Consider the following 17,075-nt stretch of genomic DNA (forward strand, 5'->3'; position numbering starts at 1 on the left):
AGTTCTCATACCAGCATCATCCCATAATTTACACTAATTCTATAGGAATAATTATGGCTACTAACAGTGTAGTTTTTACAACAATTAAAAGTTATTCTCAGTATACTAATGAGCTGAAGTGTATTAGAAAAAGTAACATTTTCATTTTAAAATTCATAATCATTAGAGTATTACAATCTGTGATAATCATCATAAACCACCTGATAGTGAAATACTTCACAGGTGTTAAGGAATTTTAGTACTCAAGACATTTTAGTTAATACTACAGTTAATTTATTTGACATATTAAACTACATCTCTTCTGCTATAAAACCAAAAAGTTTAAGTTAAATGTAAAGGTTAAAAACTTTACTTTCTGATTCATTAGGGACCTCCTCTTCTACCATCTGTTCTGATTCTTGTCGAGTATCACAAGCAGATTCTGGTTGAGTGTCACAAGCAGATTCTTGCTCCAAAGAGATATCAAGATCATTATCTTGAGATCTGTCAGAAGGGGCTGGCAAAGGTTGTGGCTCAAACTGCAAAATCAGGTCTCCTTTCATTTCTAATTAAAAGAACACAACCACATAAAATGACCAATGCGAATAAAAAGCAAGCAACATTGCAAGACTACACTCATCTTAACAGTCCCTAAGAAGTTCAAATATCAATAGCTTGTTTCACAACAGATTTAATCCAACTTTTTTTTTTCCAAAACAGAAGATTCAAAATTGCTTACATCACTAGCCATCTATTCAGAAAATCTACAGGGTTTTCCACTAGAATATGCTATGTCTTTCAAAATGAAAATTTATGGGATAAAAGGCTCATCTTTACACAAAAAAGCAGCACATGGGAACAATTACACACAGTAGGATCCCAATAACTTCATCAGGGAAAAGACATACCTAGTCAGCAGTTCTGCCAGGATCACCTTACCCACTGCAGGGTTACTGCCTGCAAGGGGTGTGGGACACATGGGAAGCTCATCTATTTAGGGGAGGAACCAAATGCAGGGAAAGGAAAGGATCAAGTTATTCTGATGAGGAAAAATACAAGAATAACAAAATAAAAGGGGGCAGTCTACTTGTCTGGCCATGCACTCACTGTACCTGACAATCTGTCCCGTCTTCTCACTAAATTCCATTTCTAGCTGTTTTCACAGAATCATAGAATAGTTTGGATTGGAAGGGACCTTTAAAGGTCATTTAGTCCAACCTCCCCGCAATAAGCAGGGACATCTTCAACTGGATCAGGTTGCTCAGAGCCCCATCCAACCTGACCCAAGCTTTCCTGGATGAGGAACCCTCCATTTTGTATGCATGTGTGTGTATGGATATGTAAGGGCCAGCAACTGGGGACCAAGTCACGGAGGCACCTGTGTCCACAGCGCTGCCAACTGCAGAGAGCACAATGAGTGCATATTATGTGGGTATGAGTACCAGCATCCAGTGGCTAGCAAACTGCAAGCCAGACTAGCCAGCAAGAATGATGAGGCTTAGGAGCTAGGTATCAAGCAGCCATAGGACTGGGCTGGATACTGGTGAGGCCAGGGGATCTGCGAGTTGGCTTGCAGGGAGGATCAGGAGACCCAAGCATCCAAGTCAGCTACAGGAAACACCACGGGATCTGAAGCTCAACCTGCCAGCACACATGTGCACATCTCAGACTACCAGAGACAGGATCCAGGGTCAGCTACTGGGTAGACTGAGTATTTAAGGTCAGTTACCACAGGGATCCATAGCATGTGCATGTGTGTGCATACGTTCACATACCTAGCTGGGTCTGTGTAGCAATAATTGGAGTGGAGCAGCAGACCTTGGGTGCTCACATGCCCAGGAGTCAGCAACTGGGGAGACTAAAGATCAAGGGCCAGCTGCTAGGTAGAGTGTCTAAAGCCACTTACTGAGTGATTCATAGCACATACTTGGGCATACCAGTACATACGTGGACATGCACTGTAACTGGAAGGCTACAGCGTCCATGGTGAATTACTAGGTAGACTGGCTGTCTAAGACCTCTTACTGGGGGATCCGCAGTGTGATGGGTGGAGATCTGGAAAGCAGGGGACAACTACCAGGTAGTCCCAGTGTCCAAGACCAACTGCTGGAGGGATCCACACTGTACATACAGACAGACGCCCCGCTAACAAGCCTTCATCCTCATCAGCCAGAGCAGTGAACAGCATGCAGCCATTTGTGCTGCCTGTGTTTAATGTGAGTGCTGCATTTTCTGTGCTGGCCTGCGTGGCTGTCTGTGTGTACATGTACTGAAAGCCTGTTCGTGTATGTGCCTTCTGTGAATACACACAATAGCCTTGCTACCCACTGGACCTGGGGACAGGCAGCTGCAGCAGCCTCTCCTCTTCTGGGCTACCAGATTCAGCAACCTCCAACAAATTACTTACTCCTGTCTTCACTGTACATATCTTCAAATGCAAACTCCAATTCTCTCTGCCATTCTTCTTTTATTTCCATGCGTTTGTAGGCAGGCACAAAAAGTTGAGGTGGCATCTGTGCTACAATCTGTCTTCTGCACACCCGATCCATATTCTGCATTTCCTCAAGTTCTTTCAATAGCCTTTCCCTGTCCTTCAAGTATAAAGAAGGGATAACATAAACATTTAGTATTGACATTCACACAGCCATATATAAGGACTGATAAAATTCTTTCATTTTGTTACCATGAAGTTTGTTTAATCCTTAATATTTAAGTTAATTTGATTCTAGGGAGAAGGTGCTTCCTCAGAAGGCTGCATCTGACCTTTAAGCACAAGAGTCATCAATACTACCTAGAAGATCTAATGTTAAATAAAGGATCAGACTCTATACCTGTAGGCCAACTTTCCTCAACAGAATTAAATCTTCTGTTTTATAAGGTAAATGAATACTTCTTTCAGCAAGTTACTTTTGTTAGTATACAGTTCAGCAACTGCTACTTTTTAAGACATGAACTAAATACTCTTGGCACACTACAATTATGTATGAAAGCTACTTTTAAAAAAGCTTTATTTGAAGTTTGGTTGGGTTTTTTTTTCCTGTTAACTTAAGGAGCACCACTAAGATTTCCACAGTTCCCCATTTTTAGTTAGATTACTCATTCAGGGCCAATTATATCTCAACTAAAAACCAGGAAGCTTTTGCTATTTCTAGCCTCCAAATATACTTCTGAAGGTAACAGATGATAAAACAAATTTCAGAGCATACCTCTAGGTATAAAGACCTTTCCCAGTAGTTCAGTTTTTACATCTTAAAAGGAAACAATTTCAGTATTTCCAGGCTTATATGCTAACAGAACCTCAGTCTTTAAGTAAACATTTTGAAAAGTTTAAAAAAAATAAAAATAAACTGTTGCCTTCCTAATAGTAAACATTTTTTTTTCCCCTGAAGCACAGAATAATTCAACTAAAGCTGATGTGGAAAAGTAGAGCTTATCATCTATTAAAAAAGTTTATCTTAATTTTGTTACCAATTGGTTAATAGCTGGTCAAACAGACTAGCTATTATTAAGATAACAAAAATTAAAGGATGTTCTTTCATTTTCCCTCCTTCCAGATAGCCAAAATAAGCAGACAGAGTTTGATGTTCTTTAAGCACATTCTGAAAACTCCATTTAGTCCATCAATTTTCCTCCTGTGACCGTAATTCCTTTACTAATCACCTACCTACAGCTTACTTAACACTGGTCATTTTGACATTAAAAACAAGCACAACTACTTTGCCAACCTGAGCCAAATGGACCTTCTTCAAGGCATGACTTCCTCTGAGATGTGCCTTTTCAAGCTGCTCTCTTCTCTCCCTCTCTGCCTCTCTGCGTAGTTCCTCCAAACGTCTCCCTTCTTCTTCAGCAGCTAACCGAGCATCTGGCTGGCAGTCAATCAATAGTTTAGTCCATGAAGTTCTTTGTGGTAGTTTAAAGTATATGTAACAATAAATACATTAATAATTCTGCCCCAAAAGCACTTTTTTTAAAAAAAGACAGACATACAGTGCCATATGAACACCCTTGAAGGTTTACAATTCTTGGTTGCAAGCAGGACCAAACTAGTTTTTTACCTTTGGGCGGCGGGTAGCATATTTACATACTCCATAACTGTAGGTGTCAAAATGTTCTAGTTTCAAGCTGTACTAGGGACAATAATTTATATGATTTGTTATAGCAAAGTGGTTATTTTTCCTACAATACAACGTAAAATGAAAAATTCAGTTAATATTACAGATTGACTACGTCTATCCTCATGGTTTTAAGGGGGGGAGGGAGGGAGGAGGGACACATAAATTCAGCAGTATTTTCATTCTCCTTTGGGAAACCAGAAACAATCTGCATTTTTTAAATAAGAAAAATCTTACTACCACATGAAAATTAAAAAATACTTAGGGGAAAAAAAAAAATCATTGCACATAAGCAAGGCTACAAAGTTAAGAAAACCTAAAACTTCATGAATGAAAGCTTCACGAATGCACTACAGAAAATATTCATAAAACTGAATTTATTGAGAGCAATTTTCTAGTCTAAAGGAGGTTGATCCAGAACAGGAATTTAGATTGTGGTCTCACATCACCAATAAACCAAACTTTTTTGGTTCACTTTTCAATAACATTACCTTAATTCAAAAATTGCCTCTAAAACCTAAGCTCTTGCTCCATCTCTCACTTTTCCAGGTTCTCCCCTTCTTCTGATCTGACTTTGGCCTTTGTCTGAGTGTATGGTAAACTTGAGTAAACTTTCCCCTTTGGCAAAAATCTCTTCATCATTTATTTTTCCCAAATTAGACTTCTGCCATTTTGGCAAGCTGAAACTGCCAACTGCATGAACAGATGAACACAAATATGAGGTAAAGACTGGGAGTACATAGCTAAAAAGAAGGGAAGAGAAAAAAGCAGGGCAACTGCAACTATTAATTTAGCATAAGCCACAAAGCAGAAGATCTGGGTGTCCTAATGTTATGCCAGTCCTGTGAACTGACCTTCTTACAGAGCTCTGTTCACTGGAACTGTCAGCTGTGATCCTGCAAGTGACTGAGCACGTAAGAGGACTTACAAGTTTCCCCATGTAAGATTCCAATTAGTAAGTTGTGTAATGGCTGCTTTATACAAGTTCCTATTTTTAAACAAGTTCTAGAAAACTGAATTGCTGACATCCAGACACTGTATGCAATACAAAGATATATGGAAGCATGTATCACAAACACTTGGGAGTCAATCACCTGCTCTCCATCCACTTCTCTGTCCACGTAAGGTTCAGAAATATGATAACGTGTAACAGAAAAGTTGTCAGCACTACAGGGCTTCACTGCAGGAGTCTTTTTCACTTCAAAATTCTAGGAAGAAAAGTACAAGTACAGCTGTATCAGAGAATAGTATCTCTAGCAAAACAACTAAACAGAACATAAGTAATCTGTACACTTATATTAGTATTAAAAGAAAGCCACCACCCCAAATTCTCTCCTGAAAATGTTGTTTATAACTTTACATACATTTAATAATTAATAAATCACATCAGCCCAAGGCAGTTGTTAAACCCTCTAGATCTGAGAGCATCTAACAGCCTAAGGTAAACTCCACACAAATTGACATTCATCAGAGCGCTATAACCTTCATGTTTCAAAAGCATTACCTTAATGTAAAAGCAATGGAGTTTGATGTAATAATACAAACCTCACTTAAAACAGCTGTCACACTCACCTCAAAAGCAGGGCAGCCACAGATCCACAATATAATTACACCTAACAGCAAATTAACACTTCTCAAGTACAGACTTTCTTTATGAAACTCACAACAATTATGTCCAATTTAGTTAGATTCACCAGAGAAAAGAGCATTTTCCATAACTTCACTGAAAAATGTCTATTCATATAATACAAAGTTTGTTTGTTTTTTTAAAGTTTTGGGTACGCTACCACATTTCAACTCTTGTCTGAAAGAGTTTGAACACTGAGCGACCAGACGCTCCCTCCCCTTTTCCTCAGCCTGATGTTCTTAGTAGTGAGGTAGCCAGGTTAGGTAACTCAGTATTCTGTAGGACTTGCCTTTGTATTTCTAACATCTCCTCCATTCATTTTCTCTCAGCTTCCTCTTCCCTAGACTTTCTCCTAAAAAAGGATTCCTACACACATTGACTAAAACAGCAAGTTTCATAGCTCAAGCGGTTTAAAACACGACCGTAAACAAATGCACATACACAAAGAACAGCAGTAAGTCTCAGGAATATCTTAAACTTACCTCTGTGTAAGATGAGGCATACAAAATTTCAGTATTGTTTACCTCCTGCTATTTTATAAAGACTGAGAAAGCAAAGTCTTCAAATTAAAATCCTGAGTTATGGAACTACTTTTAGCCTTACAAACAGAACTTCAGTAACTTATTTTACAGTTCTTAAGCAAATGCATGTTATTCTAGTACGAAGAAAAAAAGCTATGTGCAAATAAAAGCCCACTATGAATAATTTCATTTTTATTTGTATATAATGCTGTTTAAAAATTGCTAACTTTCTTTATCAATAAATCATTGTAACTGTAACAGATCAACATTAACCAAACGCTTGTAGATATCGATTACAGCTCTGAAAACAGACAAGTCCCATGCCTAAACATCATTAGCCAGATCATCGACTGCTTGACCTATACTGTGTTACTTTCAGAATGTATAATTAAACCTTAGCCTTCTGAATTATTTAACAAATGTAAAACTAACAAAGCAGTAATTAATAGTTGCATTTAATCAATCAAATCTCTGGAATTTTATTCAAAAGCTGTGAAGGCGTGAGAACTAAGTTGGAGGCTGCAATTTTCCAATAAATGTCAAAAGCAATTTAGATTGAAAAAAATAATACTTGTAACATTATTACACCCCACGGTGGAACCACTGCAGTTAAGAATCCATCCATACTTCCATCAGGAGGTTTATAACCTCCCCTTCCCACCCCCCAAAATAAATAAATCTATACTAAAACCTGGCAAAACTGTAGCAGCAATGTACCATGAAATGGGGGGAAAAAAAAAAAAAAAAAAGAAAAAAGAAAAAAGAAAATCCAACTCTACAAATCTCATGAATACTCAAGAATACTACAGTAACATTAAAAAAATAAAGTTCACAAGAACTCTGTGACATTTGCCAATAAAATGGTGTTTACAGTAAACTTCAATTAAGTAACTTAAGAGTCAGTCTAACTAAATAAGGCCTCAAATCCTAAAAGCCATCCTTCTGAGAATTAAACTTGATTATGACAATGTACCTAGAGTAAAAACACTTCTTTCCTAACTGGGTAAAGTAACAGTAATAGGAGTATCTTCAGAAAATGTTTCTTATGTTCTAAGTAATCCTGCAATGAACATCACTGACCTCGCTCAATTTTATGAAATTTTATTCAATTGTTATTGAAACAGAGCATCAGATTACGATTACAGTTATGTTTAATAAGCTCTTTATGTAAATTGATTCAAGAAAATAAGCATGCTTATGCAGATGACCTTGTAATTTGCTGTAATTCACAGGATTTAGAGTAAAGTTAAGCAATTCAAATTCAGTGCCTTTTGAGTAATGCATTTGCAAGACAAAGCCCCAGGTCCACCTCGCCCCCCCCCCCCCAAACTGACAGTTAACATCTTTTGTTTTCTCCCTCTATACAGAACTAGGAATAAGCCACAGCTCTAATCATCGCTGATCTTTCAATTACTTAGCATTTACCCCATGCAGTACATGGCACCCAGTTACTCTACCAAGAAAATAACTTTATTCTTCAAACTGTGCCTCCCAGCAACACAGACCTATGACAAAAGAATTAAAATCCATGAGGATATGAAAACTACGAAAAAGGCTCAAAGTCAGCTAGTCTTTACATGGATCAAACTGACACACTGTATTGTATTTAAACAATGCAACTCAATCTCTTTCCTCAACAAAAGTCGAACACATCTGCAGAATTGTTGATTCAATTTGCCATTATCAGAGCACGAACTTCTTGAAAGAAAGCAGTTGGCTGAGGTACTTAATGCCTTCTTCCCCTCAGTCTTTAATAGCCAGTCCAGGTATCCACAGGATATTCAGCCCCCTGAGCTGGAAGACGGGGATGGAGAGCACAATGTACTCCTCATAATCCAGGAGGAAGCAGTCAAGGACATGCTAAGCCACCTGGACACCCACAAGTCTATGGGGCCTGATGAGATCCACCTGAGAGTACTGAGAGAGCTGGTGGAGGAGCTTGCCAAGCCACTCTCCATCATTTATCAGCAGTCCTGGTTAACAGGGGAGGTCCCAGAAGACTGGAGGCTTGCCAATGTGATGCCCGTCTATAAGAAAGGCCGGAAGGAGGATCCTGGGAACTACAGGCCTGTCAGCCTGACCTCCGTACCGGGGAAGATCATGGAGCGGTTCGTCTTGAGAGTGCTCACAGGGCATCTGCAGGACAGCCAAAGGATCAGGCCCAGCCAGCATGGGTTCATGAAAGGCAGGTCCTGCTTGACCAACCTGATCTCCTTCTATGACCAGGTGAGCCACCTAGTGGATGAGAGAAATGCTATGGATGTTGTCTACCTGGACTTTAGTAAAGCCTTTGACAGCGTCTCCCACAGCATTCTCCTGGAGAAACTGGCGGCTCGTGGCTTAGACGGGTTTACTCTTCGCTGGGTGAGGAGCTGGCTGGATGGCCGAGCCCAGAGAGTTGTGGTGAACGGCGTTAAATCCGGCTGGCGACCGGTCACGAGTGGTGTTCCCCAGGGCTCGGTTCTGGGGCCGGTCTTATTCAATATCTTTATTGATGATCTGGATGAAGGAATTGAGTGCTCCCTCAGTAAGTTTGCAGATGACACCAAGCTGGGTGGGAGTGTTGATGTGCTGGAGGGTAGGAGGGCTCTGCAGAGGGATCTGGACAGGCTGGATCGATGGGCAGAGGCCAACTGTATGAGGTTTAATAAGGCCAAGTGCAGGGTCCTGCACTTTTGCCACAACAACCCCATGCAATGCTACAGGCTTGGGGAGGAGTGGCTGGAGAGCAGCCTGGTGGAAAGGGACCTGGGGGTGCTGGTTGACAGCCGGCTGAATATGAGCCGGCAGTGTGACCAGGTGGCCAAGAAGGCCAACAGCGTCCTGGCCTGTATCAGGAATAGTGTGGCCAGCAGGAGTAGGGAAGTGATTGTGCCCCTGTACTCGGCACTGGTGAGGCCGCACCTTGAATACTGTGTTCAGTTTTGGGCCCCTCACTACAAGAAGGATGTTGAGGTGCTGGAGCGTGTCCAGAGAAGGGCAACAAAGCTGGTGAGGGGTCTGAAGAACAAGTCTTATGAGGAGCGGCTGAGGGAACTGGGATTGTTCAGTCTGGAGAAGAGGAGGCTGAGGGGAGACCTTATCGCTCTCTACAACTACCTGAAAGGGGGTTGTGGCAACGAGGGTGTTGGTCTCTTCTCCCAAGTAACTAGCAATAGGACAAGAGGAAATAGCCTCAAGTTGTGCCAGGGGAGGTTTAGATTGGATATTAGGAAAAATTTCTTCACCGAGAGAGTGGTCAGGCATTGGAACAGGCTGCCCAGGGAGGTGGTGGAGTCGCCATCCCTGGAAGTGTTCAAAAAACGTGTGGATGTGGCGCTTCAGGACATGGTTTAGGGGACATGGTGGTTCTGGATTAATGGTTGGACTTGATGATCTTAAAGGTCCTTTCCAACCTAGTGATTCTGTGATTCTGTGAAATAAAACCCACATAATTCTAGAGAATCCAGATGTCTGCAAACTCTGCTAAAAACAGCTAAAATCATGTTTGCTGAAAAGGTGAGTAAAGGACACTTGTTCATTGGTGGAAATGCATAAAATTGTAGAATTTCAGGAGATGAAGTTATGACTCTGCAATACTTAAACAGGATACTGACAAAGACCTGCCATCCAGCATAATTGCAAATGCAATCGTACCAGAACCTAGGGAAGCCTGGAAAAGGTCTCCTTGCTTGCCCCAGTGAAAAAAGACTAAAGAAGGAAATTCTGCATTTGTAAAATGGAGAGAGAGATACATTACTGATGTCATTAGATGAAAAGTATTATATAGTACTGTGTCTTTTTAGCTGTTAGATCATCTATAAATATGCATGTTAACTGCAGCTGACTTTCGGTCACCAATGAGAAACGTGGTGTTGTAGGGTTTTTTTTTTAATAGAAAGCAACATAAAACACCTCCTAAACTGCAAAAACTACTAGAAAGCAATGCCACAGCGTCTCATGCTTTTCCAACAATGGAAAACTGAGCAACACAAGTGTCTGAGAACCACAAAGTGAAGAGTCAAAATTTTAACTGATACAGCCTTCATCTGCTCCACAGCAGATACTCCAGGAACATGTCACGTGGAACATAGAACAGCACAATAGCATGAAAGAGTGTTTGAATTGACCTGAACTGTACCATACAGGACCTTATTCCATCTGTTCTAAATGCCAACACTGCATACACTTCACCAGAAATAACCCCAAACTTTATCACTCCCTTGCAACACTTGCTTTGATCCTCACTCGTATCCACCTTCCACAATAAGAAAACCCTTGTGCAGCCAGCGAGGAGACCTACAGAGAAGCATGTACTAAGTGATACAAATGAAAGTATATAGGCTCTCCTTCTTCGAATCATTCTGAAAACTGAGAGGGTTAAGCCTCTCTCAGATTTTCCAGGTACATCAGTACCAAACCCCCATCACCCAACATACTAACCTATATATAATGTGCTGGATGTAGCTGGGAAAAGCTTTGGTAACTTCACTGTCTCTGAGAGGGGCCAGTACATCTTAATTCTTTCTTTTGTTGTCAGGGGTCTGAATATTCCTGAACCTGACAGTCTGAAAGGGCACAACACCACATAAGGCAACTTGAACTCCACATTAATGAACTTCCGTTAAATTAAATTTACTAAAAGTTAACTCCAAAGTAAAAATGCATATAATACTCTTCCTGCAGTTCAGATCTGCAGTCCTACAGTAACTTCTACATGTATGCAGAATCTCTCTGAAATCAAAGCAGCATGAAGGAGGTATAAAGTTGCCCCCTAAAAAGGGTACAGCATAGAATTAAAAATATGGCTTTTATCTACTGTCCTCCCCAATAGCTTTAGGTATAGAATCATAGAATCTTTGAGTCGGAAGGGACCTTTAAAGTCCAATCCCCCTGCAGTGAGCAGGGACACCTTCAACTAGATCAGGTTGCTCAGAGCCTCATCCAATCTGACCTTGAATGTACTGGTTTCCTATCAAAATTAAACAGCTTACCCTACAGTTAGTATTCCCTACAACAAACAACGAAATTGGAGGAAAAAGCCCAGAGCTAAAGAGGTAGAACTATATTACAGAACTGAACAAAATGCTACTACTGCACTGTTATGACAGAAGGCTGAGGTGGTGTGTACATGTTGAGAAAGATCACTGTAGAGTTTAATACCACTGGGGCTATTAAATGAAATGAAAATGAGATCATGATAAAGTTTAAGACATGTTAACCACAAAAATAAGATCTCAGGTGACAATAAAATCCACACATAACAAGAGATCAGAAATAAACAAATACTAAAAGCTTAGTAGTAAGAGGTCTGCTAATACATAATTAATGAATTTTCTTGATTTTTGCTGAACCACTCTCCTATAGTATGCAAATACCAATTATGGATATCCTGTTGTGAGCAATCAGACCAACAAATAAATGATTTGTATCATTATATGATACCTTGAAATTGTGATCACTATTGCATCACGGATACATACCTCAAGAGGACGTGATGGAGGAGGTGGCAGGCTTGCAACTTTGGCTGCTCTTTGTCTTTCCACTTCCAGAGCATGTTTACGTGCATTTGTTCGGCTTGGGAGGAAAAACAAACAAAACAAACAAACGCCACACACATGCAATAAAACCCCAACAAAATCAAATATAAAACAACACACACAGAAGAGAAAAGGAAAATTATTCAAGCAACAATGACAGCACTGTGCAAAACAAAAGGCAAACCTAAAAATAAACAGATTGAGATGTACCTGAATTGAATGCTTGGGAGATAGGGATGGGCAAGCACATTGAAAAGTCAAGAGAACCTATGCTGGCAGGCAGCACTGGAAAACTAATCTATTGAAGTAACACAAAAATGTTAATACACACAAGTGTCTAAAGAACAAACCAAAATCCCTGCTTTTATCTTAAGTTTTCAGAAAGCACTGCATCACTTCAGCATATTTTAATTGCTCAAGTGTGGACAAAACTAAAAATTTAATCAATAGGTCTCAGCTCTACTCAAGCACAACTATCCCCGAGAGTACACAGTTCATTTTTCATGCCAGCTCAAGTTTTGTCCAATCTTCTTAAAAAAAACCCAAAAAAACAAAACAAAAAAAAAAACGCTAAGAAGGAAGACCATGACCAATGCAATAGGTCCTTTTTTCAAGTGGGTAACTCTCCATCAGGAACTGGTCTGAGAACATTTCATTTCATATATCACTGAATAGCTGTCAGCCAACAATCCAGACTGAAAACAGCAATATAGACATGAAAGGCCCTCCACTCATTGAGAGTCTATTAAGGCCAGCTCATATACTTGACATTTTTGTCTTGGTTTTAAAGCTACAGTTCTTATCAAAATATGCAAGCTTTGGCCACAAGCATTAATTCTATAAGCCGTAAAATGTTAAGATGAAAAAAGCACCAAGCAGTAAGTATGAGGATTTTTGCCTTTCACCTTGTGACATTGTAAAAAGCATTCTACGCTTCATAAAACTAGGTAACTATTGCATACCGGGCTTGCTCACGAAGTAACTTTTCTTTTTGGTACTTCTGCTCTTTCAGGGCTTTCCTATGTCTCATCTCTGCTCTTTGTTTCCTCTCCTCTGCTTGTTTTGCCAGAGCTTCTAAGTCAGGTTCCTTAACAACAAGATATTGCAAGCACTTAATACAGGTTTTTACTCACTTCTCATACTATCAGTGTGCTATTTCAAATTAAGTACTGCTGGTAGAATCACAAGTTCAAAATTACTTTGTACTGTATTAGAGCAAAAATACTCTAAATGATAACTGTTCCTTCTCTAGCACCAACAAATCTGCCACATTCCTCAGCCAATGTAACCAAATATTGCTGTGGAAACCTTAGCTTCTCTCTGCATCTCTTTGATAAAGAGGGTAATATAAATATACTTACACATTTTAGCAAATGCTGGCCAAACTGTACAGCCAAAGCATGTTACTACCATTCACTCATTTGTTACAACACTTGTGTATCAACAGAAACATTTCTTTATTAGTTCTCTGCTCCTATGGCATTGGTACCACAGTGTTCCACACACTCATCCATCCTAGCATTGGAAAGGACTTTACAAAGAAGTTGACTTAAAGACACTGAAATGTGGAAAAGTATAACACTATTCTACTTGGCTTAAAAAGTCTGACTAATCGGAAAGTAAGCTAGTTGCAAAATTCATGCAAGAAACCTGTGTCACCACTGATTTCTATAAACTTGGTTCAGAGAAATCTATGGAAGAGTTCTACCCAACAACCTCAGTGATCTCTCAAAGAGAGTCTACACCAGTCATAGGATTTTAAAAAGTGAAAACAGTTTATAGGTGCAGAATTAAGAAGTGACACCAGTCTGCAGTCTAGGCAAAGGCCTCTGAAGCCTTTACCAAGACTTTCCATGTCACTTGAGCACTGAAGAAAAAAAAGCCTATTTTCTTAACCATAGAAAAGATACTGTTACATGACAGAATTAAAAAAAAAAAAGCTACTATATTACTGGCATACTTCACAGAATCACAAAATCACTAAGGTTGGAAAGGACCTTCAAGATCATCAAGTCCAACCATTAATCCAGCACCACCGTGTCCCCTAAACCATGTCCTGAAGCACCACATCCACACATTTTTTGAAAAATCATCCACACTTCCAGTGATGGTGACTCCACCACCTCCCTGGGCAGCCTGTTCCAATGCTCGACCACCCTCTCGGTGAAGAAGTTTTTCCTAATATCCAATCTAAACCTCCCCTGGAGCAACTTGAGGCCATTTCCTCTCATCCTATCACTAGTTAGTTGGGAGAAGAGACAGTGATTCACCATGTGCATTTTAGTCAAGTACAAACATACATTATCATATATGTGTACAATCCAACATAAACAAAGTAAGAGTTTGCACAGCAAAAGCCTTCGCAGATGGGCCCGCTAGACCAATATAGACCAATCCTGTTCTTGTGGAAACGTATCCGCAAAACTGTACACAAACATTTCTAAGAAGTTTCCATTCTTAAAAAACTGACGTTTTAGGTATTAGGACTGCAAGATCAAGAATATAAAAAACCAAAACACAATCTTGGTATTTCTAGAACATCAAGAACTTCACTGACAATAATATTAAGCTGTTTCACTTACGTTCTCCCTGGCTTGTCGATGACCCTCACCAATTGCTCTTAAGCTTGATAAATACAGTTCTTCTAAGGCTTTCATCTTTTGATCCTGTGCTTTCTGCCATTCAGCTCTCAGTGCCTCCTCTAACTGATGTAGCTGTTCTTCTCTCCTCTCCTTTACCTTCTGTCTTATCTGCAAGGCGATATACTTCTGTTGCTCTCTAACCTGTGGAAATAGCATTTGTTTTGTCCGCAACTTAAAAAAAGCACAATATCTTTTGCAGCAAGTCTTTCCACAACATACGCTACCCTCCTTTCAGCTTTCCATCTCATCTACTATTCCATTAAGAAACAATCTGTCCAGAAAATACTTTAAAGTCACTGTTACCTTTTTCCAAAATTAATATATTAAATAAATTTATCCTTTTTTACAAGTTTCAGTTAAAATTCAAAGAGAAACACACAGATGATAAATAAAATGCAAAAATTGCTTGGAATATCCTTCCCTCAAAAAATACAGCAGTAATTTATTAAAGACTCCTATTACAATACAAGATGGTTTAAAGAAAATCAGCAACTGTACTGATAAATTAAAGTCTGTTTACTAGTTTTTTGTCTTCTGCTTTATCAGTAAAATCCTCTTCACTGAAGAGAAAAACATATAGAGAAAAAAAGCCCAAGAAAGGGTGAAAGATTAGCACACAGTAAATGTCTTGAAGATATATATTTTTTGAAGATGGGAAAGACCTGAACAGCTTGTGTAGGACAAAGCAGAGGAAGCCTTAGAGAAGAGCAAGACGAGAAATGGAGAAATAGCCCTGCGGTCTGACAGCAGGACAGAAATGGAAGAAAGATGAGATGAGCAACAGACATGTTCTGAAGGACATCAAGGTACTCTGCTCAGACATGCTAAATGCAGCAGTGCTTAAAGCATTTAGATCTATGTATGACATATTGTAGCAATTCAGTTCATCTAGTAGAAAGCTGTGAAGTTCTATATTAGCAGTAGTTGTCTTATTTCTTCTGCGTGATGACTGTGAAACACCTGGAACGCTGTAAGAGGTATGACTCCTGACACAAGTGACACATCAGCAGAAGAGAAACAACTCCATGTTCACGGCCAAATAGAAGTGGTAGATACAAGGAAGCTGGCAGGGAAGAAGAGATGCTGGAACAGATGCCAGAGTGAATCTAACAGAGAAGGTATCACAAGCAAAATATGCACTTAGTAGTAAATAAACATGAGAAAAGGAAAATAATTCACAAACTAAATAGAAACCTAATATACAATATTACGACTCTAAAATTTAATTTACAAAAAATAATTTTTCAGTTAATTTTCCTAAATTATTTATCACATCATTAAATGAAACACACAAAGTGCAAAAATACAGACATACTTGCTGTAGCCTCAGTTTTCTTCTTCTTTCATATTCTTCTTTCAGAAGCATGGTTTCTTCATTAGGACTAAGTCTCAGTTTCCCAACTTTTGCAACTTTCCTCTTCATCTTCGGAAACACTAAATAATCAACTTGTATGAGATCAACAAGAAAAACAGAAATTGTGCATACGTGGTACAGGAAAACCAGCTATAAAAAAAAACAACAGACATTGCCCTAATCTTACAAATCTGTCATGGTACCTGGGAGCATGAGCTACAACCGTTCACGTCTGTTTCAACTGTACTCAGCAGCACTGGCACTGGCTTTGTCACAGCCACAAAATGTACTGCTTTTGAACTATTATGCTACATAGCGAACTGCAACAGTATTATGTTCATATCCCACACTGTGGACCAGACAGGCACATCTGCAAAGTGAATAGCAAACACCATTCCATTTCTGGGAAGATTAAAAAAAAAACCAAAGCAAAACAAAACCAACTGAAAACCACACCACACAGTAAAGCAGGCTGGTCACTTAGTTGTTTTGTACCGAAATAGTCTCATAACATTTTTAAGATATAAGGTACTGATTTTGTTAACATTTTTGACTGCAGTCCAAGGTTTTCTGCTTTAAAGGCTATGAAACTCCAACAACAACTGCGTGCCAAGCATTTCACTAGAATGTTAGAATTGCTCACTGACGATTTTTTATTCGAGTTTTCTTAAGCAGCCATTTCAAATTATCCTTCCCTGTAGATTTTACTATGGAACCAGGATCTGCTGGTTCTACAGATCACTTCCCATTTTCCTCGCAATTATAATTTTCACCTGCACAGCAAAAAAAAAAAAATTTCAGCCCAATGTATAGCCTAGTCCAGAGCTGCACCCCCTAATCTTTATTTGATCTTTAAATATTTATATCCGTGAAAATACTCTCCCAAAACAAACCAAACACTTTCAAAAGCCACTACTTAGTTCTAAAAATCAAAAGCTTATTACTAATGAACAATCCATGTAGCACTAACGACTTAACCAACATGTTACACCTGGAAAGTTTTATTTTGAGTATAATAAGAAAAACAACCACCAAACTCTAAAGAAATCAGGTGAGGTGTAAACACGAAATAATTATCCAGAAGATACTTTTAGTCCAGGGTTATTAAGCCAATGAATCCCAAGTTCATTACAGGATAAACAGGAACAGCATATCACGGCTCCTGCTAGCCTTCCCTTATTCAGCTAATGAGGTACAAAGCAGAAGTTTATCAATACACATAGTTAAGGAGCAAATTACTACATTCCCTCTCCATCCTTCAAACAAAGAAAAATATTAGAGGATGAACAATACAAAGTCTAGATCTAACACTGAAAGGATA

The 17,075-nt window shown here is 39.2% G+C and overlaps 1 protein-coding gene across 1 annotated transcript in view; it reads right to left on the bottom strand.

Moving 5' to 3' along the window:
• The window catches only part of CEP295 (centrosomal protein 295), a gene marked incomplete at its 3' end in the record, with an annotated part of 49,434 nt that extends 33,232 nt beyond the window's left edge, over positions 1-16,202 (bottom strand). Inside the window, exons 1-8 of the mRNA XM_082011889.1 lie at positions 15,716-16,202; positions 14,341-14,541; positions 12,721-12,845; positions 11,702-11,795; positions 5,186-5,299; positions 3,705-3,845; positions 2,387-2,570; positions 353-544 (exon numbers count right to left, since the gene is read on the bottom strand). Coding sequence (XP_081868015.1) covers positions 353-544; positions 2,387-2,570; positions 3,705-3,845; positions 5,186-5,299; positions 11,702-11,795; positions 12,721-12,845; positions 14,341-14,541; positions 15,716-15,823 — 1,159 coding nt within the window. The 5' untranslated portion in view covers positions 15,824-16,202. The remainder of the gene's footprint in view (positions 1-352; positions 545-2,386; positions 2,571-3,704; positions 3,846-5,185; positions 5,300-11,701; positions 11,796-12,720; positions 12,846-14,340; positions 14,542-15,715) is intronic.
• Between the last annotated feature and the right edge of the window lie 873 nt (positions 16,203-17,075).

This window comes from Phaethon aethereus (assembly GCF_964289735.1).
Source record: "Phaethon aethereus genome assembly, chromosome: 1".
NCBI classification, from domain to species: Eukaryota; Metazoa; Chordata; class Aves; order Phaethontiformes; family Phaethontidae; genus Phaethon; species Phaethon aethereus.